The sequence below is a fragment of the Pezoporus flaviventris genome, unplaced genomic scaffold, assembly GCF_033815535.1.
Source record: "Pezoporus flaviventris isolate CSIRO_AGI_PZ_B2104156 unplaced genomic scaffold, CSIRO_AGI_Pfla_v1 ptg000015l, whole genome shotgun sequence".
NCBI classification, from domain to species: Eukaryota; Metazoa; Chordata; class Aves; order Psittaciformes; family Psittacidae; genus Pezoporus; species Pezoporus flaviventris.
The window spans coordinates 11,699,235-11,724,275 of NW_026892563.1; the positions used below are offsets into that span (position 1 = coordinate 11,699,235).

The 25,041-nt window shown below is 43.0% G+C and overlaps 1 protein-coding gene across 5 annotated transcripts; it reads right to left on the reverse strand.

Moving 5' to 3' along the window:
* Positions 1–3,964: 3,964 nt before the first annotated feature.
* On the reverse strand, positions 3,965–23,474 carry NDP (norrin cystine knot growth factor NDP). Of its 5 annotated transcripts, XM_061453425.1 has the most exons (6): positions 23,129–23,474; positions 22,111–22,230; positions 19,599–19,659; positions 17,182–17,256; positions 11,169–11,523; positions 3,965–4,994 (listed from the first exon to the last, which is right to left on the reverse strand). In XM_061453425.1, exons 5-6 carry the CDS (start codon positions 11,385–11,387, stop codon positions 4,767–4,769), a joined length of 447 nt encoding a protein of 148 aa, XP_061309409.1. In that variant the 5' UTR covers positions 11,388–11,523; positions 17,182–17,256; positions 19,599–19,659; positions 22,111–22,230; positions 23,129–23,474; the 3' UTR covers positions 3,965–4,766. The 5 variants fall into 5 exon arrangements, with proteins under 5 accessions (XP_061309409.1, XP_061309411.1, XP_061309410.1 ...); XM_061453427.1 differs by lacking the exon at positions 19,599–19,659; XM_061453426.1 differs by lacking the exon at positions 17,182–17,256.
* Between the last annotated feature and the right edge of the window lie 1,567 nt (positions 23,475–25,041).

Sequence of the window (25,041 nt, forward strand, 5' to 3'; positions counted from 1 at the left end):
ATTTTGCACTGGCAAAGGAGGTCAGTAGTAGCATGACCCTGAGGAGGTGATGCTGAATATAGCAGTTACCCTTCAAATGTTCCCGATTCCTTAGATAACTCCATGGCATTGCTTGTGTGCAGCAGTCTTTATACCCACACTTAGAGTCATGCATATTTTGTAGTATAGTTATTTGGTTATCAAAGGTATGGTAAATGTTTCAGATAAGGACTGGAATTTTCTATATATAGGTAACAGTAGGGGGTGGTGCTTATCTGGATAGTGGGATTTTTAGATGCTGGAGGTTGAAAGAGAGTGGAAAAGGGATGCACATATGATCTTTCATATAAAGTAGTCTGGTGACAATGCCTGGCTCACACTCCCTTCATTCACCCTTTGATGTTCAGACCATGCAACAGATGTGAAAGGAATGATTGACAGTGCCAAAACAACACATGGTGTCTAATGAGGTCACTGGGGCTCATCACTCCCAGTTTTGATATTTTAATCTGAGCTCCTCAGCTTCTAACAGTTTGATTCTCCCTTTTGTTTGCCCACAGCTGTTGCAAACTGGCCATCTTCAAGTCATCCCCGGAAGACAAAGACAGTCTGGCACCTGCAGGTGTACCAGTCTCCAATCTCTTTCCACTACTGACTGTCAACCTGCTGCAGGATTTGGCTTGCAAGGCCAGGGTCTGTCACCGACCTGCCTTCACATCCATACATATTCACCATGAGGAGTCAGTGTAATGGAATTCGGCCTTGCCTGAAAAGTCACAGTAAATCCTGTATAGAACACAGGATGACTGCCCTCCCTGGCAGACCTTGGGGATCCCCTGCGGTATCAGTGTGCATCCTCCAGCTGCTGCATATGGCATTTGCTGAAGACAGACAGTCTGGGTAACACTGAACAAATGAACCAAACACTGGGCTTGGATAGCGCTTCTCCTCCTTACCATGAGGCACTGCCAGGCATTGCTGTGCAGGGGAGATGCCGCAGCCTGTCCCAGAGAATAAATGTGGGACTAAACATGTGTGTGCTACTAAAGAGCAGAAAGTACTCTGTACACTCTGTACACTGATTCCAAATCCTTGCACAGCAAAGATGCTGCCAACAACTTTATGACTTCCATAAAATAAATGGCTCAGCCAGTTCTATGTGAACATTACATATTGCTGACTGCCATTGACTGCCATTTAAGGAGATAAGAACAGTAATATGAAATAAGAAATGTTATGTTTCCTTGCAATTACAAAATACTATGACTGAACGTTCCTAAAACCTCTTGTTAATGGAGGAAGGACAGAGTTTCTCACAGATACCAAATACGATTCCAAAACTTGAAACCCTGTGTGATTTTGAGATCCTTTCACCCTATCAGTCACTGCAATTCATCTAGCTCCTCGAGGCATTTCTTTCTGCAGTGGTGCTGCAGGGGAAAGCAGCTTATGGCCTCACCTGCTTCTTGCAGAGCAGCACTGGCTACCCCTGCTCTGCAGGACCCTGCAGCTCTGATGCTCTGGCTATGGGACCCTGAAGCTCTGATGCCCTGGCTGCGGGTTAGCTTCACCTACAGGTGAGGTCTGGGCTTGCGCTAGCACCACCACAGCCTCCTATGTCCTTGTCTGGAACGCCCTAAGCAGCTGCCAAGCTGAATGATCAGTCAACCAGGACCACAGGTAGCAGGTGAGTCAAGACACAGCCTTAGTGGTCAAGTGGGTAACACGGACTCTGCCTTAAAGTTTGTATGGACATGTCAGTGTGATTACCCTGTGTGGGATTGCCTGTCTTTAAAAGGCAAAATAGTACTTCCTCAGGGGCCTAAGAGGTCATTGGCCGAGGTGAGCAGCTCCAGAGAGGAGCCTTCAACCCCGGAGCGAGGGAGAACCCCGCGTGCAGGAGCTCCGGTTCCGAGCGGCGAGAGCCACCGAGGGAGCCTCGAGCCCTCGCCAGGCCCTGCCCGGGAGCCGCAGCCCCGCTGAGGCGAGCGGGGACTCACAGGGGGCGGGGCCAGGAGGGACGGCCCCGCCCTGAGCGGGGAAAACCCGCCCCGGGGAGCGCGGGAGCAGCGCGTGGCGCGGCGGTTGGCGGCGGCAGCGTTCAGCGGGCAGCGGGCAGCGGGCAGCGGGCGGGATGGGGAGCGCTCGCCTCAGGGCCGGGGCCCGCTCTGGGAGCTCTGCTCTGGCTGCCCCGGCGGTGGCAGCGTCGGCACCAGACAGAGCCGATGAGAGGGGAGGCTGCAGCGCGGAGCTCGGGGTGTAGAGAGTGCCTGCACTGGTCTGGTGAGGGGAGGGTGCGCCATGGGCAGGGCTGCACACGGTGCCCTGGTGGAGGCTCTCCTGCAGCAGGGGCTGAGCTGCGGGGCGCTGTCGGTAGCTGAAAGGTGTCAGGGAAGCTGAGAGGGAGCTGGGCTGCTTGCTCCAGGCCCTAACCGTGCAGGGGCCACAGGCGTCCACCATAGCACATATAGAAAAGGAGGAGGTCAGTAATACAATACAAAACACACACACATACACCAAAAAAAAAAAAAAAAGAGGAAGAGGACAATTAAAAGCAAGGGGCTTCCTCCAAAATCTGATTCCCCCCCCCCCCCCCCAGAACCACTTTGCAGTTCTGCAGGAAGCTAAAAAGGAAAACCACACAGCATCAAATGAGCATCCTGCTGATGTTCCAGTAAAGAGGATCATTACTGGTGCCTCCAGGAAAAAGTGGCAGGTCATACCAGTAGATGGCTCTACTTTGAAGAGCACAGAGGCACCCATCTGTCAGTCTGACCCAATCTCAAGGGAAGTATGTTGCCTACGAGGGGCTCGCATCAGGGATGTTGCGGAGAGACTGCCTGGTCTACTAAGTCTTGCTGACTACCCACTTCTTGTGGTCCATGTGGGTGCTAGTGATACAGCAGTAGCCTGGGAATCATTAAGGACTACAGAGCCCTGGGACAGGTGGTTGGGGGCTCTGGGGCTCAAACAGTTTTTCCATTGATCCTCCAGGTCAAAGGGGAGGGCCTTGAAAAGGACAGGCAGATTGGGCAGGTTAATAAATAGAACAGTGGTGCCATAGTCATGGGTTTGGTTAGTTAGAGCATGGGGCTCGATTTGGGAGGCCAGGTCTACTGGCGGCTACAAGCTGCTCTGGTAGACTTGCCAGGCTGGTCAAGGCAGCTTTAAACTGGATGTATTGGGGGAGGGGACATCGCTCCATCCCAACACTCCCGGTCAGTTGCCAGCACCTCTAATAAATGTTTTGAGTGATGCAGAGCTATTTCAGCTGTTCCAGCCAATGGGTCAGCTTCACTTGGAGCTCAGCTCAGATGCCTCTATAAAAATGCCTGTAGTATGGGCAATAAACAAGAGGAAATAGAGATGTGTACATGACTGCAGGGGTATGATATCATTGGCATTGCAGAAACATGGTGGGATGGCTCCTATGACTGGAGTGTTGGAATGGAAGGTTATAGGCTCTTTAGGAAAGACAGGCCAGTCAGACGGGGAGGGGGAGTAGCTTTTTATGTCAGTGGTAGGCTGGAGAGTATGGAACTCTTGTCTGGGGACAGGTGATCAGTCAACACAGAGTTTGTGGGTCAGGGTCAAAGGGAGAGAGAACAGTGCTGGGGGGTATTACTGTGGGGATCTGTTCCAGACTGCCCAATCAGGAGCTTAGATATAAGGAAGAAGTTCTTTACTGTGAGGGTGGTGAGGCACCGGAAGAGGTTGTCCAAGGAAGTTTTGAATGCTCCATCCCTGGCAGTGTTCAAGACCAGGTAAGATGGACTCTTTGGTGACATGGTTTAGTGTGTGGTATCCCTGCCCATGGCAGGGGGGTTGGAACTAGATGATCTTAAGGTCTTTTCCAACATTAACCATTCTATGATTCTATGAATAGTGTAGAGTATAGATGAAAATAAGTCCTAGGTTTGGTCATTATTTTGGTGGCTCTGTCTCTGTACATCAACAGGTCTACCCAAGTTAAGAAAAGACTCCATTTAGTACATGTTATTTTAATCTTTGATTAGTTTTTAGCATTTGAATAATAGCTTTTGTGACATGTGTGACATGTCACATTTCAGGCTTTTAGTGGGGCATAATGAATATCATGATTTTTCACTTCTCAAGGGTCCCTCAGCCACTGAACTCTGATGCTGCACACTACAAATAATTTCAGCTGGTTAGGGCTGGGTAATCCCAGCGTGACATTTCATATCCAGTTCACTTTTCAATGATTTATTTGTAATTTCTGCTAAACTGCACTTAAAGTTATCCAGGACTTGACTGCTAGATCAGTAACAGGTAACCCTTGCCAACAACACAGTTTGTTTTGAAGGCAAATATAACTAGGAGACTGATAATAAATTGACAGGTTAAGAGATTGTGGGTGGGAACTGATGCTCATCCTCTCTCCGAATGCCAACTTCCAGAGCATTGTGCTGTCATCTGGCTGACCTTCCTCTCTTTTTCTTCTGCTGACTGTGGCCTAAAGTAAGAGCACCTCTGTAGTCAGAGCTGAGCCTGAAAAAGAAGAAACTCACAAAAAATCCTTTCAGAAAAAAAGAAATGCTTCTTAAAAACAAGTCCTCGTGCTTTCACCTTTGTCACAACCCACACTTCAGTAGTGGTACCATCCAGGGCCCCATGACATTATTAGCTCTCAGATACAATCCAGCCTGGTTAGTGCTGTCCTTGCTGCAATTGTACGCTGGGAATATCGGCCTCACCTTGGATTACTTCTTGGGAGCCTTCCCCACCAGCAGCATCCCAGTCCCCTCTCTGCTGTGGTAGGTACATCCCTAAGAGTTGCACTCCTCACAGTGGCAGGAGAGGATGTAGCGATAGGTGGCAGTGAGCCGCATGCCCCCTGAACATCGCAACCGCATGGCCTTCAGCTTGGAGGTCTGCGGCCTGCAGCAGTGGCAGGTGGAGCGGAAAGGCTGCTTCAGAACAGTGCTGAAAGAAACCATCGGTTCTGAGCGGGACATCTGGCTGCAGCGGCCTTCACAGCGAGCCAGCAGTACCATCTGCAAAGGAAAAGAGACAGGTTAGGAAATATGCCCCCATGGCTGCCAGCACATAGCTAACACCAGCAGATAGGTACATCCTTCCAGTCTGGCTGGTCTTTCTCCGCTTGCTGCATCCCCCACACCTCGGCTAGGGCAGCCAGCCCCACGTAGTTCATTGCTCCTGAGCTGTGTCTGGAAGAGGTAACAGCAGAGGAGGTAACATGGGCAGGAGGAAAAGCAAAGCTCCTGAAATCCTTTGCACCAACACAAATAAGGACCAGAGGGGGTCTGAAAGCTGGCATTGGGACACCATGACTTTCCAGGCATAGTGACTGCAGCTGTGACTTGCTGACCCCAGATCTGTGGCAGCCAAGCCCTTAAATCGTCACCCATACTGTTGCTTCAGTTGGATTATTTTCCAGTGTTTTGAGTGTATTTATTGGTGATCAGCAGGACTGGTCCTCAGGGCTAGTGAACATCTCAAATGTTTAGATATATAAACATGTACAGTACAAATATAAATATGATACTGTTTATTGCTTCTAAAGGATAAATTTCTAGCTTTTTTCTTCCTTTTACAAATTTCTTCGTACAAATTTTCTTCTTTCTTTCTTTTACAAATTTTCTTCCTTTTACAAATTTCTTCCTTTTACAAAGATCACCTTGAATATATATTTGAAATTATGTGTGTGTTTATATATATATGTAATTGCATCAGTTGTATCTGTATAAAATGCCCAGCATAGTATAAGATAGTGAAAGTGTAAGGGAGTGAAAATGTAAAAAAGATGAACTCATTGCCAGTACAGGCTGCATGGTTCTGAGTTCAGTAATCCGTGACCAGAACAAGGTAACTTGCACAACAGGAGGCACTAAGAAAGGAAAGCTCATAGGAGTCATCTGCTCCCCTTCTCAACACCTTGTTGAGCAAAGGAGATAGATAGTCCTCTAAGCCCTATAGAAAACATGGAAAGGATCTTCTGAAGCTCTGAAAATTATGTGGAAATTATCAAGGTAGTAATAGCTGTTACACAGTTTGAACAAACTCTTATGCCTTCGTGGGAAATTAAATATTAAGTCCACATTAGCTAATTCTGCTTAACTAACAGAAATGAACTTATATCATCCAAACAAGGTCAAAATTTGACAGAGGTAGGAAAGTAGGCAGTAAAGCAATCATAAATTTATCCTGTAAACAAGGAAGAAAATTGTATTTTAACCATGCTACACATCTCGTGTTTCTTCCAGACAATCTAAATGGGTAACTACGGACGTGACAGCAAATATTTTACTATGTCAAATCTTTTTGAGCTTCTTTCACTGCACATGCTGAATTGACTGCCAATCTCCAAGTCTTGCAAGCACGTATGTCAACTGTTTAGCCACAACCCAGCTTTTTATGAATCAGCTATGTCTAGCTCCTTAATACCTGTGTCTAGTGTACATGAGAACAGGGAAACAGACAATCTTTACAGTGCTAGCAGCACATTACTGATAGATAAAGAGCCACTTTTTTTCCCTTAGGAAACAAAACTCACTTCACATAGTGACATGCAGGCAGCTGGTAAAGAGCTACACAGGTACCTAATCCCACCTGTGTTGCAAAGAGAAGACAGCAGATTGGGACATTCAGAACAGTTAGTTTGCTTCCTAGCATCTGGACAGCTCTTGCTAGGTCCCCCATTTTGACCCGTTCACCAGTGCTGTCTGTCACAGGCCATTCCCAAGCATTTGGCTGAAGAGGAGGGTAAAAAGCACTACAACGACAGCTGGCAACTGCTTGAAGATTGCAAAGACAATGGAGGCAGACACTCCTCAGGGGTGGCAAAAGGGGACATGCAAAGGCCACATATTGTTTTTGGGAGTGTTCAAAGTCCTTTCCAAACAACATTTCTATGATTCTATGATTTCAGCCCAAATAAATCAGCATGCATTGCTATATGGTGGTGATTTCTAATGGTTGATGCTTATGGAGCTGGAACAGTTAGTTATTTCTGGTACCATTATTTTAAGGATTTTTTATGGCACACATCAGCTCCTGAACCTTCAGGTACTTTCAGAAATGCCGGGGTGGGGGTGGGGAACCAAACACAAAACCCCAAAAAACAAACAGCCAAGGGCAGGATTAAGGACTACAGAAGAGTTACAGCAGTGTAATTATAAGGTAGAATTACCTGACATGACAACAACTGTATCTCAATACATTTCTTATAATGCTTTCTAGTAAAAGCTTCCTATAAAAACTTTCTAAAGTAAACCCAGTCAATATTTCTTCAATGTGCAACTACATTTATTGTTTCTTAGCAAGCCTTGTCTTTAAAAACATGTATTAGTCTTTGAAGACTAATTTTAAACTCAATTTTATTAAACTCAAGTTTTATTTTGTTTTCATAAGAGTATGGTCAGTATTCATGTCATGTAAAATTACACACTGTTGAGTTTATGCCCTGTGTTTGGATGACAAATGGCACAGTACCATAGGTATTAATTGAATTTTCCAGGATTAAAAAAAAAAAAAAAATCAGATTTCCCATTTTGATTGATATAGTTTTTAAACTTCTGGACTAACCTGAAGTTCTCCGGAAAATATAACCTCCTCATCCTCGTAAAACCAGAACAGCACCAGCAGATTTTGGCAATTGTGCAAATGAGCTGGAAATAGCATGTACTTTAAAAGCTCTTCTTTGCCATTTAATCAATTGCACCAGCTGCTGATTGCATCGTATACTATAGCACAATAGAGATTATCGCCTAAATAATTAGTAATGCTATGATGGCATAGCACAATAATACAGTGGGTATATAAATAGTAAAAATCTGAGGGAATTTTATAACCTGATATGCATGCCTCTTGGCTCCCCTTATCCTCTGCACATGTGAGCTTGTGTGTGTCACCTTGTGATGCTGGATCCAGAAGCACAGCATGCTACAGCATGAGAGTCATGGGAGTCTAGTTTGTGAGCAGCTAGGGAAGAACATGTTTTCTTACTTAAAGTCATCAGTCTAGGTCGGTATCTGGAAGGTCACAAAAACCAGCAGCTTGAATCTGAGGCAATATTTGACTGATCATTCAAGCTCTATTCTGGAAATTTGGAAGCTGTAAAGTAGTTTGTTATTAATGGTGTTTATAGATTCTTCTCCACATTCTTCAGCAACAAGTTGAGGCCTGAAAGCAGATGGGCTGAGATGTTTGAGAACGGACTTTTGCATATTATCCGTGGCCTGGATGCAAGCAAGCATTACTGAAAATTTCCTGAGCTATCTCATGAATATATCATCAAATATTTGCTAAATCTTTCTTCATCTGCTCCATGTCTGTCTGGGATGGACTCTTCAGTGCAAGGCTGTTAGTGGTAGCACACTTCTGGCACATCTGAAGGAAGCACTTACGACAGCCAATACTGTAATTTAGCAGTCTCTGGTTGCAGTGGCAAGGCAATCCAGCACATCAATGAAGACCAGAAGGTCTCTGTGACAGAGGTCAAGCAGAATCCAATATAGTCAGGAAAGACAATACCTCATCAGCTGATACAAACATTTCCTTGAAGTCAAAGGAAAACACTGTTTTTCAGGAACATATAACCTTCTTCCACCCTTCTTTTGTTATACATTCTGTTACTATAATGGACTACATTTCTGAAGGCTTTGGAAACCTGTTTCCAACATCTGCCTGAGGTCACAAGCAAGAGGGATTTTAATGATTAAATTAAATTGGGTGGATATTTCCAAACGTAACAAAACTACTTCCCATGTGGGTATAATTGGCAGCCTCCACGTAGAAGCACAGTGGACATAATCCTTTTTTAACCAAGACAGACAGCAAACATACTATGTCTTGCAATTTCTGAAGCCATTTTTAACTTCTGTAATTCTATGCTGCGCTAAAAGAGAAAACATATGGAGTGAAAAAGAATGGCTTGGTGGAACCAATGTATAGTGCCAAAAAAGGGCAAAGTCTCTGACATCAGTTGGCAGTCCAAGCTTCACAATGGAAACTCAGTGAAAACAAGAGGTACCACAATTCCCACAGCTACTGCCACAGAATGTTCCTTTATTTAACTTGTTTATATTTTATCACAATATATATAGGGACAGACATTGCATCTAATTTTCATTAGCAAGTCCAATATTGGTCTGTGTTTGTATGCTAGATCCAGAACAGAAGCCATATGTCTACCAGGGTGATTCAGATTCCTGAGACCTCAAAAAAAAAAAAAAAAAGGAGCTTGATTTAACAAACAGATGTTTTCTAGGAAATGTCAAAATTATTTTGCTTTGTATGGAAACTGTTTTCATTTTCCACTTCATAAGAAAGTCCATACAACATACAGTATTGTTAAAAAACTGTTCCTGAAACCATTGTAGAATTTGGCAAGCCAAGATATGTGATAATATTTTTAAACATGATTTCCATTAAAGGCTTGAATTTAAAAAACAATCACTGACATTTTTGCAGTCAGTTACAAATGTTTATGTCAACAGCTTTTTTCTCAAAGCTCAGTTTTGAAATAATGTGGTTTTCATTACAATGCATTCTGTGTTCTCATTTCTATTAGTCCCTATCCTAAAGGCCTGATTGATTTTCAGTGTCACTAGGGATGGTAAGAAATTGAGTTCTTGTTGACTTTCTGTCTCTCTTTTTCTTTCTCTGTCTCTTTTTTTTCTCTTTCTCTCTTTCTTTCTCTCTCTCTTCTCTCTCTCTTTCTTTCTCTCTCTCTCTTTTTCTCTCCTTCCATCCCTCCCTTCCTCTTTTCTTCAGAAAAATAACCCTCTGTCTGATGTCTGTGGGAGCCCAGAGTGCAGAGGGGGATCAAGTAGTACATGAGGTTACTGTTCGAACTCAGAAGCAATAGGGCAAAAGTCTGATTTCCCACCACTGGATCAGACATGGTTATGCCAAACTGGGCAGGCAGCACTGCTGTGAGACCAGTGTAATCAGAGAGGGGCTTTTCCCAGTGCCCCATTTTGAGGCTGTCAGCCCCTCTCTGGAGAGCAGGCACAGGGCAAGCCCCACAGAAGATTCACATTGCACTGAACAGGTCTTATTTTCTGTTGATGCTTCTCTCTGTGCTTTATTTTAATTCTTATGGCCTGCTACTACCTCTGGTATTACCTCACCCCTGTGCTTATCACGGGAAGCAAGTAACTCACTCTGCACACAAAGGCATCTGGGGGTCTTCTCAGCTAGTGCTGCACCCATCTGAACTGCACAGATCCTCCCTCCTTGGAAATCCTCTCAGGATCACCACTGCTGGGGTCTTTTATTAAGTAACCCTTTTGTCCTGAAACCTGTCACATACCTGTCTCCCATTGCTCTCTTACCCAGCACAGGGCTGGCAAAAGCGTTCGTGCTGGCAGTTGATCTCTTTCATTAATCCAGGGGTGTGGGTGCATAAGGCAAAGCTACTTTCTGCAGGACAGAGGAATGGGCCAGTTTGAGGCTGTACATCTGAATGTACAGTATGTGTTACCCCAGCCAGAACAAATTAGGACCAAAAAAAAAAAAAGGGACCAGTAAGGATCTTTCCATTGTTTTTCTCCATTCTTTTCCTTCACACAATGAAATAGATGACTGTAGGGTACATGTGCAGGCTGCTAAACCATTTTGACAGAAAAAAATTCAGGCTTAAAATCTCAAATGAAAGGCAATATTTTATTTCTATCTGCTTCTAACCCTGACAGTAAACATCTGATTGTCATTTTGTGTGAAAACAAAGGCCTTGAAACTAAATAGGGGAAAAAAAGCACTGTTTTTCACATTTTCTTTTCACTACCATTTTACAGCTTGATTCTTTATCTCTGTATTTCACCTTGAAATTTGTAAGTTTACATATTCTAGATTAAAAACTCAGTTGAAGGACAGGGTGGCTGGGATGATCTAAACTTCCAAACTAGCTCATCTCCTTGGCACCAGTGGCTGAGGCCCAGCGTGCTCCTTTGAATATTATTATTTAGCACATTAGCTTTGCCATCATGGTGTGTATCTCCTTTTGAAAAGGTGAAAAGAGAGTCAAGAGCCTTTCTCTCCAGTGCCAGTTCTAATGTACACACTTACATGTCTCTACATCTACATGTCTTTGCAACTAGATTTTGGTAGTAAGGAATTTGTGCAGAGAAAATCACTCCAAATGGCTCATTTTAACAACCCTGTCAATGCAGCACCCTGCTGTGAGGGGGTAAGGGAAGTCTTACCTTCGAGCTACACTTGTAGAGCGGGTGGCTGATGGAGTCAACATAGTGATGCCTCATACAGCGGCTGGGGTCGGGGTCGATCATGAAGGAACTGTCTGTTTTACTGTCTGCATCTCCCATCATTGCCAGGAGTGAAAGCATGGAAATCGAAGCCGCAAGTACGTGATTTCCCATTGTCGAGGAACTTCTCGCTGATAACAGCAGAGGGAGGCAGAGCATTAAAAAAACTCCAAATACTGGAAGCCAGTTCCTTTCCAGGATGGTGAAAAGTCTGGTTTAAGTGTCTTAGCTGTCATTCTTCTTCTCAAGTTGGAGTTTGCTGAAATTGTAATCCGTCAAAGAATCTCCTTCATAGCTGGAATAAAAACAACATCAATCACAATCCTGACCAAAAAGACCTCTGAATTAAAACATATAAATAATACAAAGGCACACAGGATTTTTGCTAGCCAAAATACATGCTCTAAGTGAGCATCATTCCCACAGTAGGCAAGTATATGGCATTAGGGAAAACATGTTAAGGCCCTGTTACCTTAAGCATTGCTCTAACATTTCACCGGGGAGAACCTTTTGACTTTTAACAGCACAAGTGGTGTAATGCTAATCTTTTTCACTGGGTGATATCCATAATGGGTACCCCTCAAAACTGGTGATTTGGATCAACATCTGAGATTTCTGCAAATTGAAAGAACTATGTATCCACTCAAGTCATCCAAGGGGGCAAAGTTAGGGTGCCTCCTGCATTACAGATGGAGATTTCTTTCCTAGGTAACGCATGGGAAGGATGAAGGCAGATTGACCTCTGGCCTTAGGGCCTGTATGTAGGCCTCCTGCAAGGACAAAGGAACCCCCAGGATGGAGGGATGCTGAGGGTCTGAGTCCATACATGAGCAAAGTGTTCCCCAGGAATCTTGCTGAGCACTGACCTGCACTGCGTGGAGCACTACTTACATCTCTGGCTGCCCTGCCCTCCTGACTATCAAACTCAGACACGTGCAGGTGGGCATGCCTTACTTGGTTTCTCATCAGGCTGCACTCGCTCAGTGTCAGTCTTTTCCCCCTTAATTAAATAGCAGCATCTGAAAAATACACTATATTCCATAATATCCAAATATTATGGATTCCATAATATCCAGCTGCCACTTGGGAAAAAAAAAAAACAACATATGCAGGTGGAGTCACATGTATATCCACCCAGACATCCGGATTTTTGGTGCATGTTGGAAACCAGGAGATCCCCCAGAAAACAGGCACAGGACAGCCCCTGAAATGCTGCCTGGAGCTCTGTGCCAGCAGGGAAATGGGGGGTATCTGCTGCATCTGCTTCATCACAGCCCCTTGATCCTTCTCACAAAGCCTGTAATCTCAAATGAGTGGTTTAATTTCTTCTTCTAAAAACAGCCGTAGCTTGAAAAAGCTCTGAATTATTCACCTAAATACAACCTGATGACGCGAAGGATAGTCATAACTAAACTTAAAAGCATGAGAACTTTCTGAAGAAACTTACGATAGAACAGTTCCCTAGTCACAGAGAACTGCTTCCCCAGAGCCTCTTGCCTATTTAAGAGCTGATGTGTGCCTTTATTGCCTTATACAAGCCTCTTTCCAAACTGTTTTCTGGTTTGCTGGCAATACTCTAAACCAACTGATACTCATCTCCCAAACAGCCTGAAATTACAAGGCCTCCCCACCAGAGTGCTTGATGATTTGTGTACTGCTTTATAGCTTGCTCAAACACTGTTGTGAGAGGCGTGCATAGCAGTGAGAAACACTTCAAGAGTTCATCCAAGCTGGGAGTCAGGACTTGTCGGGCTGAAGTGACAGCCTGGTATATTTTCCTCAAGCAAATGTTTTTCAATGTATATGGCATTAAAAAAATGCTATGTCTTTGCAGTATAAGGAGCTTAAAAAACACTAACACTGAGGATCTTGCATACATTTATGCACAGTCTCATGCATGTCCGTAAATATCTCTCCAAACGTTTTAGGCGGGTAAGAAAAATCTCTTGGTCATGGGAACAGGGACTTCTTCCCAGAACTGAACTGTTACTACTCTGGTTCATGCAGATGATGCCCAAGCGTTAGCTAACAGGAGGAGTGATGCACTTTTATTTTTTTATATTTAACCTTTTACCTACATTCCTATTCTTCTTTAGAAAGAGGCTGACCAAAACATGCTGCTTGGCAAGGTCTCTCTCCAACATAGTTAATCAGTATTACACACCCAGTAATTCTTTCTCTGTCCAAATAAATTTGCTTGATATTGGACAGTCTCAGCTCATGTAATAATATGTCTAGGGATCCCCATTTCCCACTCTCTCCGTCCCACTGTTAATTTTGTGCTTCTATATCTTTCTATGGTTCTGATCAGTATGATTTAATACAGTGAGAGAAATCCGGAGTCCTGGCTCGATTTTCAAAGGCTTATCTCTCTAGTTTTCTTCAGGAAATAATTGAATGACATAGAGTCTGCCTCATGAAAACACTTTGAAAAAGCTGGAAAGAAGTGGGGAAAAATGTGAGAAAAGGAAGATGTCTGTACCTTCTTCAGGGTAAGCACAGCACAACACAAAAAGTATTAACACTTTCACAATCTTTTAAAATTTCCCCAGTACCTCCCTGACAAAGAAATGTAGTGGGGTTTAGCAACAAAACTTTGAAAGAAGAAAAAAGTACTATTATCACATATTTGTTAGTAAAAAGAGAGACCATAAAAAGATGTAAATTGGACCCATATTTTGTAAAGAATCTGTGTACAGTTGTTGACAGACATACTGCCAAAGTGCATGTGTAGGTATTGGAAGCAGGACTGCAGACAACACCGGGCTGTTTGCACATGCCAGTATCTCTTAACATACATATATAAAGTATACAAATACATTTTTCAAGTACATAAGCCATGTATAACTGAGATACATGGGAAAAATGTCTCACAGGGACATTTAAACATATAGAAGTTTGCATGTATATTTTCGATTGTGCAAAAAAGTCTAAGTATCTTCACTCGGATACATCACTTTGATGAAGTATGCTGACATGACATTTGTATCTTCCATTTCCAGCTGATACTGTACAATGACATTTCCCTTTAACATTCTGTTGTTTGGGCTTGGGTTTTGTCTTTTGGGGGGTTTCTTTTTTTTTTTTTTTTTTGTTGTTGTTTGTTCTAAACAAGGTTGTATTCTTTTTGAAATGCTGTCTGAAATTATAAAATTCTAAACAGTAGACAGTATCGAGTCATATATGTAGCTTCCAGTTTATTCTTCTGTCTAAAACCAGAAGCAAAAACACCTGTAATCATTAATCACTATAGCTATACTTATAACATTTTGTTTCATTTGAAAAATACATTTTTAAATAAAAATCAACAATAAAAATCAACATAGAACTTTTTTCTTTTATTTGAGCTGGTTTTCCCTTAATTTCTTTTCATGTGAAAAACTAGCAAACAGCTCATTTCCCAGGCTAACAAAAAGGAAGCTAAAATGCTTCCTCTTTACAACATCCATTAAAGAAAAAGATGCAAAGGTGACTTCATGTACTCAGGCTGAAAATTGGCTACAGAAATATTTGGCCTAACTGTGGATGAAAGCCACTACTTTCTGTTTTTTCATAATTCACTGATATGGGCATTACATGTTGTCAGTAATAGGCTTATAGTGTCTTTTCCATATAACTAGTTTTCAGGATTTCATAAAGACATAACATGCTAAAAGCTGTTACAGCTGTTACCTGAAACTGCTACAGCTGTTCCCCAAGAACTTCAGTGAAAGATAGAAGACATCTCAGAGAAAGACCACATGAACATACAATCCAAGACTGTATTACACATGAACATAGGGGTAGAATTAGGGTTATTTTTCCAACTTCATGTTGTTATTAACTGCTTTTGAATGTTGAAATAAAGATTTTTTTTTAATAGTCTTAATACCATTTAGAGAGTGGTGAAGGTTAAGATTTTGTTTTGCTTTAAGGACAGAAGAAAATTCCATCATCTGGAATTATTTAGCCAGTCACTTTGTGAGAACATAAACAGAAATTCCCTTTTTGCTATGTATCTTGGAAAAAATAAAGAGCTGAGCAATTCTCCAAAGGTCTATTGGATCTGTACTGCTTTTACCCTGGAAGGTAGGAAGGGAGCAATGGAAAAGCTCATTTATAGTGTATTTCTACTTAGCTGTTCCCCGCTCCTGAGCCCCCTGAATTAGGCATGCACGTATGTTCAGCTTGGCCTCCATTTGATGTGCATTTTGTCTGCTTGAGACTCCTGCTTGACAATGAGGGTACAATTCAAGTCACTCACTGCCTTTTATGTTTTGGAGGCTGCCAAAATGCCATTGGAGCAGCAGTGTGTATATATAACTAAGCCTGGCCTTGCACGCTGTGCATATTTAGTAAACACAATTACTTGGATCCTACCATGTGGTTCCCTCATTCTGAATTTGTTATGTAAACAGAAGAGTTACAAGACTACTCAGTTTCTCCAAACTCCAGCCCTAGAAAAGTGTTACTAACCATGTATGTGTATACATATGTGTATGTGTGTGTAGTTTGGAGCTGCTGTTTGGAGAAAAAAGCCACAAAGATCTTCATGAGACCAAACCAGATTTCTGAAGAACTTTACCCAGCCTGGAAAAGTTTAGGCCAGAAAGATGAGGGTGTGGGGGTTTTGTGCTCCAAGATCTGGACTGAAGTGGAAGTGACTGTTGGGCAAACTACACTGTCAGGTTATACCAGGGTTTGTTCTGCAGGATTATACTCTCCATGAGGAGGGCCATGAAAGGGATGGGGATGGGAAGGCAAGGAGGAACAATCTTCCTCTGGGCATGGGGTAGTGCTGTCATGTCCCCACTGATGGGGATTTCTGAATAATGGATCTGTGCTTTCAAGGTGCTTGAGGAACCATTGTTTCTGCTCCTGCAATAAGTTGCCAAGACCTCAGCTGGCCTGTCAGCTGGGGGGCCCCTAGAGCTATTCCATGTTCCATCAGAGCTACCAGATGTCAGCAGCAGCTGGACTGCACTATTGCCTGGGCTACCCTTGTGAAGGGGTACCTGTGTCCCAAAGCCATGCATTGTTCTTTATATCTGGAGCTCAAATCTTGCTCTAAAGACACATCTGTGCTGGCACATTAAACCCCCTTGTAGTGGCTCTTCAGCCCTGCAGCCACATGGCATGGAGAGGTCTGTTCTCAAACCTCCTCCAGCCTCCACAGTACTCAGAAGTCTTTGAGCCCCCACAACCACCTGCACCATGCCTGGAAACCTATTGAGAAATACTGTGTGCTATGGGACAAAATTATACGAGTGACTTAGCAATTTAAGAGAACAGTTTATCTGGTAGGAGAGACCACCTACGATGCTATGCCTGATCCTGCTTTCTGTTGAAAACTTAGAGGCTGTATTTTAGCTCCATAAATAAATGTAGCTCTCTTCTCATGTAGTTATTTTACTGTGGTCTTCTCTGTTCCAGCAGTGAAGTGGCTGGCATCCTGTACATGTATCAAAATCCTCTCTCTGCTCTGCCCCTGACTTTCAAAACACCTGACAAAGTCACTGACCAGCCATGTGGTAACTGTGAAGCAGCAGGTGAACACAGGGAACTCTGGTTGTTTGTGAAATGTCTCCATGCAGCATTTGAGCAGGTTCCTTCCCCTCCCAAGACAGGGCAAATACCAAACTAAATATTTTGAGTGAGATCCTTATAGGTGTAAGTAACTGAAAAGCCTGCCCAAGGCCTCATTGTGCCAAATGAGCGTTTGCCCTGCTGACACCCAGCTGTGTTGAAGCTTGTCCCCTCTGACACCAAGGGGAATGTTCTCACCCATTGTACAGGTGCTTCATTTCCCCTTTGCACAGTAGGTTGCAGGGTAGCGTTCACCTGCATGAAAGGTACACAAATAACACACACTCCTGATGCAAGCTGGCAACAGCAGGTGGGCAAGAGGAGAGGGGAAGGAAAAAAGCAGTAGAAAGGAAAACAGGCTCAAAAGAAGGGACTCAAGCCTCTTCACCTTGTGTCTACAGGAGGGGAGCACATCTTCTGGTCCTACCGAGGCTGTGCTATCCTACTGCCTGCCAGCCAGCAGCTGCGGAGTGTTGCCCCATAAAAACCAAGAAGATAAAATAGACACTACCTCTGAGCAGTCAGAAATGTCAAACACGCTGATGGTATTTGAAAGAAACTCTTGTACATCATTTCTCGCTGTGAAGCTTCGCTAGTCTTTTAGTTTTTCAGGAGATGAATATCTGTAACTGCAAGCAGACTGAAAAAACAGAAAGACCATCGTATTTGAAGCATAAAAAATAACATAGTAATTGCAGCAAATGTAATGGAAGAACACGCTGCTGCAAGCAGCCTGGGAGCATGAGCAGGAATGGGATGAGCACGCATGGGACTGGTTCCCTGGGCTTTGATGGGGCGACTTGTGCAAGGCTCTCTTAAGTGTTTACTCAGCAGGGACCCGATGCATGAGGTGGAACAAATTAAGCTGAACAGCACTTGAGCTGGCTGAGTTTCCCTCTCCTTTTGAAGTTTCCAAGAACATTTCCAGTCCTTCAGGTAGCTAGGAGAGGGGGAGCTAACAGCGCCTTCCTGCTCGGTGGTTGAAATAACAAACTCTAGTGGGTACTGCAAGCTGGCGCCCTGCCAGCAGACAGGGCAACATGGAGAAAAGGTTTTTAATATACTTGCAAAGAATAACTACTGGCGGACAAAAGAGCGCTTGTATTTTTGTTCTTTCCTTTTCCTGCTTCCAGGAAACTTTAAATAGATTGATTAAGGGCATGCATGGGATCCCTCTCTAATGAGCTAGTAGAGCCATTTAATGGCGAGGTGATGCCAGCCTTAGGTTCTTTCTTTATTCTTGTGTCTCGCCGAATATCAGAATAGTCATGGTCTTGAGTCTGAGACAGGAATTAAGAGGAATACAGTTTTCCACTTGTTCATCCAGAGAGTGTCGGATGGGATCACTCCTCACTGAAGCACCAGGTGCAGAGCTGAGCTAAGTAAGGTTGACCATCCCTCTCCGGAGGCAAACCAGCAAAGATGGTAGCTGGGTAAAGTGGAAATACTCCCAGCAAAGCATTAGCTATAGGATTTGCTCCAGTAATTACCTCTGCTTTAGTCTTATGACCCAACATGAGGCAAAATGACTCTTGGCCAAATTACAAGTCGCTGAGAGGCCTAGGGCATTCAGGCATGTCCTCTACCTGTTGGAGTGTGTTACAAGCAGGTGGGCAGTTTTTATTCTGTCTTTTGCATATTTTCTAGAGAATGCAAGGGACTGTAGTCATCAGTAGATGCAGCAATAGGAATGGGTTTCTTATTCTTTAAGACTAAGCAAAGACATCCCTGCCACTGGCACCAGCAGACAGTGCTATGCATGCTGGAGATAGCACATCATTGAAGGGCATGTTCCCTCTTTCCTGACCCAAGGGGCAAAATCCTTTCTTCTTTTATACACAGGCAAAATTCACACCACAATCCATATACCTCAGCCTCTGATAATTAGGGAACCTAAATATTTGGCTCATGGTAACAATTTAATGTCTTCTAACAAGGGAAGCAGCATTCTCCTAGGTCCCACTCTCTTTGAGCGTGCTGCTATGACAGTAATGCAATTGTCACTGCCATGGTATGCTTAACCTTTGCCAAATCAGAGCTGAGGCATTAACTCAGATCCTCAATTCACATGTCTTAAAGGGCAACATAACCTGTGCTGCCTCCACACTGCCAGACCGACAGTTTGCAGCTCAGTAATAATAAGCACATAAATGTGACAAGTGTAAGCTGTAACAATGATTGATGCAAGTAGAAAAATAAAAAAGAGAAGCTGAAAATTGGTGATGCAGTGGAATTCCTAGGACCAGTGTCTCCATGGCACCAGCAGCCTGCTACCCGGACACCAGAAGAAAGGCTACACTTCTCTATGCTAGAAAGGAACTCCATGCCATGCAATGAAATTCCAGCAAACAGGACAAGGACTAATGGTGTCTGGAAGTGGTAGTGCCACAGCTACCCAGATAATAGTCTGAATTAGATTATGTGAAAAAAGGAGGAATATATAGACAGCCAGCTGCTCAAAGGCTTACTACAACCTTGCTTTTATTGTTCTGCTAAGTTAGAGGTGGGGCATCAGAGGGATTCCTAACATACCACTACTGAGAAATTTTAATATGTTCCCCTCTGACACATATAAAAAGGAAATAACAGCTGATCATAGTCAGCGGACACTGAAGCATATCTTCATATGCATGGGCAGAAGTGTGAGCAGAGTAGGGTACTCTTGACCAGGCAGACTCAGGCACCCAAGCTAACCTGACCGAATTAAACCTTTCTTCTGCCATTGAACCAAGTTTCAGCGAAAGGGCTGTCGAGCAGGAAGCAAGACAGCAGAAAAAAAAAAGCAATCTGAGCATGGCTACTCACCCCATCCCGAGATACAGGACGTGGAGAAGGGCAGGGGAGCTGAGAGGCTGCACATTTAACACTGATGAAAAGAAACACATGTTTACACAACTGACAATGATCCGGTGGAACAAGATATCACAGAGGGCAAAAGTTTAGCTGGGCTCAGCAAAAGGACCTGTTATGTATGGGAGGGTTACAGTTGCAAGGGTTTTATTTTTAAAGTTTCTGGAAAGGATATAAACTCTTAGGACTCTGAGAGTTCAATTGATAGGGTTAACGAAAAATCCTTCACCATAGCAAGTTACCCTGTAGCTGCCTGCCACAGGGTCTCTAGGTCTTTCTTTGATGTGGCCACTTCCAGCCACACTCAAGAGGTGGATTGTTCAAATAACATGGGACTGTGCACAGTCTCATGTAGCAAAACTTCTCTAAAACTCATAGAGACAACTCTCTCCTTACACTCATTTGAGGCAGAGGAATTTCTAGTATTTGTAATACAACTATCTAGTATTTGTAATTGTAATGACAAGAGTAGTGTTTGGGGAAAAAAAAAAAAAGAGTGGTTTTTTTTCTCTTTTTTTTTTTTTTTTTTTACAGTTAAACAAACAACCCACCAGGCTTGTTGCAAAAACAAAAGTCTCAGTGGCTTCATGCAAGTTTTGCACCACAGATAGTCAACTCACTTCGAGGTCCAAGAACAACCTTGAGCATTTCCTAGTGCATCTGAGAGCAGCCAGGCCAGGAAGGGGACACAGTTGGTCCCAGGGAAAATGAAGCTGATTCCAGGAAGAGTCCCTGCCAAATGAGGCAACAAAGGCATCAATACAAGCCCCTAAGGAGCTAGCTCTCTTTCCTCCCACCAGGGCAAAAAAGACTGCTATCATGGCGACTCAAGCAAGCAAAATGCTGTCACAAGCCTCAATGGCACGTGAGAGGTTATTCTGTTGGGACAGATGGCTTTTGTGGAGATCAGCCATACATAGGAAGCTACCTGGAGTATTGCTACTGTAAACTGTACCCATTCTACCTGGAACAAGTATCCCACTCTGCAAGGGCAAATCATCAGCATACATGCATCTGATCAAAACCAGGTGCTGTACAAACCCAGGAAACCTACATGGGATACCTTCAGGTAAAGATCTGAGCTTTTAAGTAATCAGCAGCAGCCCCTAATTATACCACTTCACTAAATCAAATTGCATTTTATTTTATGTACTTGAAATATCCATTGCTTCCATATTTGCTCTTAAATGGAAAATCTTAAAACATCTTCTTATAATATTAGTATTGCAAATAATATTTAATTAATCCAGCAAGAGCATGTCTATATAAGTCACATTAGGAACCCCTTATTCAAGCTAGCAGCGACTCACCAAATAAATAGTTCTATTTAGGCTGAGGGAATTATTCATGTGTGTAACTGCTCACAGATATGAGTAAGGTCCTACAGCCTGAGCAAAAGTGAACATCATTAGTAATTCTAAGGAGAAGGAGGGAAGGAAAGGAGGAATGAGGGAAGGAAGGAAGGAAGGAAGGAAGGAAGGAAGGAAGGAAGGAGAAAGAAGAAAAAAAGAGAAAGAACGAAAGGAAGGAAAATAGAAAGAGAGAGAGAAAGAGAAAGAAAGAGAGAAAGAAAAGAAAGAAAAAAAGAAAGAAAGAAAGAAAGAAAGAAAGAAAGAAAGAAAGAAAGAAAGAAAGAAAGAAAGAAAGAAAGAAAGAAAGAAAGAAAGAAAGAAAGAAAGAAAGAAAGAAAGAAAGAAAGAAAGAAAGAAAGAAAGAAAGAAAGAAAGAAAAAGAAAGAAAGAAAGAAGAAAGAAAGGGAAGAAAGGGAAGAAAGAAAGAAAAAATGAATGAAAGAAAGAAATACAATCCCAAAATGTCCCAACTGTTCTTTTGAGGAGGGACAAATAACAGCACTGTGCTTATTATGTCCACATTTATTGACCCCATCAGGCAGCTGGGTTGCTTCTATCAGAAAATAGCTTTGCAGTAAGGAGCTGATTTGAAGCAAACCATTGTCAGTTTTAAATAATCATTTGCCTGTCCGTTTCTAACATGCAAAGTTCTCACCACTGGGTGAGCAACTCTAACAGCCACTGGGACAATTACAAAGCTTTAGGAACTGTTAGTAACACTTAGCATACAGGAGGGTTGTTTTTTTTTTGTGCTGCAGAAACCCTAACAAGTTATTTGTCATGCCATCTGTCCCAGGCAGAAATAAATAAGATGTGTTATGGGGAGGCTATGGGAGAAATTTTAATGAACTTGAGGGGTAGGATAAGAAATCTGCCTGACAGTCCCACAAGAGTCAGAACACACACACTGTCTTGCAAATGCAGATTAGCCACAAGAAAAATTACTGCCCCCTCCCCCCCACCCTGTACTCTGTGTGAGCCTGCCTTACTGACACTAAAAGTTAGTTAACATCGAACTGAGATTAGTCTTCACATGGTTCATCTTTGTTACTCTTCTTTTATTTTTTTGCTGCTGGACCTATTCATTTGAACTCTTATAGGATGAATTCACTCACCTGAATCCTAGCAGGGAAACAGGGCTTTTGTCTTCATCAGGCTCTCTCAGGGTAGTGTCCGTTCCTGTGACTTGCAGTTACACTACACTTTATCACTGGGCTCAAACCAGGTAAACTCTTCTGTTATCCCAAAGACAGAGAGAACAGTTACGCTCGTGCCTCTGATGTTGATACACAGTGAAATATCTGCCAGCAAATGAGGAGAGTCTCCCTCTCTCCTTCAGTAGGCGGTCTGGGGTCCTGCAGCATCCTCCTGTGTCAGCTACCGACTGCACAGCCACATTGCATTACAATTTGCACTGACAAGAGTCGGCTTCCTACTAAATATACCCCTCGGCATTACAGCAAAGGCAAACACTGTGGCTTTCCTCATTTTTCAGCCAACCAACAGTGTACGTTAAATCTGTCCTGATCCGTAACCAGTGGTGTCCAGTCCATAGGAAAGGTTTCCAGAAGTTTGGATAAATAATAATGTGCAAATTAAGAGTGCTCCTGCAAAGCATGACACACAAAGCTAGAAATAAATATTGCCTGTTGTTTCAAATTATTCTAAGCACTCTGGCAGATGACTGGCAAGAGAACAGCATGCATAAATAGTGATAAAAGTAAACAGTCCAGCTTTAAACTAGCAGGCTTGACTGTGGTCACAGAGCCCTATTGTAATGGGACAAAGACGGTGCTGGCAATATCGTCGCTCTCTCGAATTCAGAGCAGAGTCCAGCATGTCTATTCACTCCAAAGCCATACAGCTAAGACCAGCTCAGACCTGCAGACGTGATCGCAGCATGCTCATGACAATAGACGTTTAACCAAGTTACTCAGAAGGACACCAGACTACTTATTTGACTGCATACAGTCATTCTTCAGTCAGGAGAGATAAAGATACAATTCCATATCAGCACATTTTAGTTTTAAAAATGGTACAAGGAGTGCATGCATTTGTCAGATAAGGAGATTGAGAGCTCATTTTAAGTCCCTGTAGTACTCAAAACCTGGAGGAATCTATTTGTGTGCTTACCTTTGGAAAATGCACTCCTCCTTCTTCCCCTCAAAATCTTCGGAGAGCTAAAAAGACGTCCTGTTACTTCCAAATGCTTTTGTTCTTCTGTCCCTCTGTCACATGGCTTGCCTTTTATATTTGCAACACACAAAAGTTAGGGCTGTTGTTTAAGAGAGAGAGAGAGAGAGGGAGGGAATGTCAAATGGAAAAGTGCCATTGCAGTCATATATCAATCAGGGCAGCAGCAGCAGCAGCTCGCTGGCAAATGGGAATTCCACAGAAATGTGAAGCTCTTGTTATCTGAGAAATTGCAAAACACCACCAGCCAAGCTCCCCTCTGCAGGGACTTCTTATTATTGGCAAGCCAGGAAATAGAAGGAAATGTAGGTGCTTTTTTTGTTGTTGTTATTGTTTTGGATATGGGGATATGTGTGCTGCAGCATGTGTAAGCCAGTTGAATATAAATCCTGAATCAACTTCCTTCTTAAACAAATGCACTGTGTGCAAGATAAAGCAAACCACTGAGAAGCAAGGTAACAGAGCTAAGTGAAGAATCTGAATGTAACAATTTAAAAAAAATTATATCCGCTGCACTTGGAAAATATCCATTGAGAAACTACCTTTTCCTTGGTTTGCTCACTAAGCTCCTTTTTTCCTGGCAGGTTTTTCTTAACATTTTTCTGACTGCAATTGATCTCAGATACCCTTAATTCAAGCAGTGCTGCTTTACTACAATTGGTCACCTAAATCACCTCTGGCTCTCCAGTTGGGTAGGCAGACAAGCATTTTCTGTGTAAATACTTGTCTGCAAATATGCAATTCTGGTGCTTCAGATAACCTGCCCTGAAATGCTAAAGTTTCTCTCAAATAAATTCAAAAGTTTGCTCACAGAAGCAAACATCACCTTTCTGCTTTACTCACCTTCCTCTGAAGAATGCCGAGTTTGAAAATTGTTATTATTCAAACCTTTTATATAAATACTGTGGGTTTATGCAAATAAAAACAAAAACAAACCGAGGGGCTGAAAGCAGACTCCATCCACTCAAAAATCCCACTTATAACAAGCACATTACAGCTCTGGATGCACCAAATGCTCTTCTCATCTCCACATTTCCCTTTGGAGTGCCCCGTAGCTGTCCTGTGGCATCATGGGAAACACAGACCTTATCTGCTTAATTAAAAAATAGGCAACATAGCTGGTCATTCACAAGCTGGATCTGTTCAGAGGCACTGTCCAGCAGATGGACAGGGTCCTGTGTCAATTGCATTTGAACTCTAAAGGAAAGTTGGTATTTGATGGATGATGTTATTAGCTAAATGTCTTATGTGGTATAAGATCAAAGAACAGATGGAAATTATGCCTTAAAAATAGAATAATCTAAAAGGGGAATGGCTAGTAGATGATTAAGCATCATGGAAACAATAAGGGAGACGTTCTTTGGCTTGCTTTGCTGCAGAGCCAAGGTTGGTGGTGGGATAAACAAATGATTCACTTAGGACCCAGATTCTCAGGATGTGAGTTTTGACAAATATTTTCCCCCTCATATTCAGTGTTTATACTGTTTTGCCTCTTAAGTCAATCCTGGATTTCTCTCACCAACCATATGTATATCCCCTCTCTGCTTCCCTTGAAGATGCTACTACAGCCACCCAGGGTGGATTATGGCAGAGCTCACCAGCATCCTTGCCTTGCTGTAGCTGCAAGCTGAAATGTCTGGCACTACAGTTCCCTTAAACAGACAGACTACACACAGCAATGTTTTTTAATTTAGGAAACACCATCTTTTAAAATTGAAGCTATCGGCCCTTTGCTGATTATACTACCAGGTTGTCTCTCTTTTCCATGGGCAAGAGAGTGGCTCACATATTCTAGTTGCTTTCACTAAAGGCTTGCCATGTGCAAGAGACAAAGGCCTGGCTAAGTAGCTCCT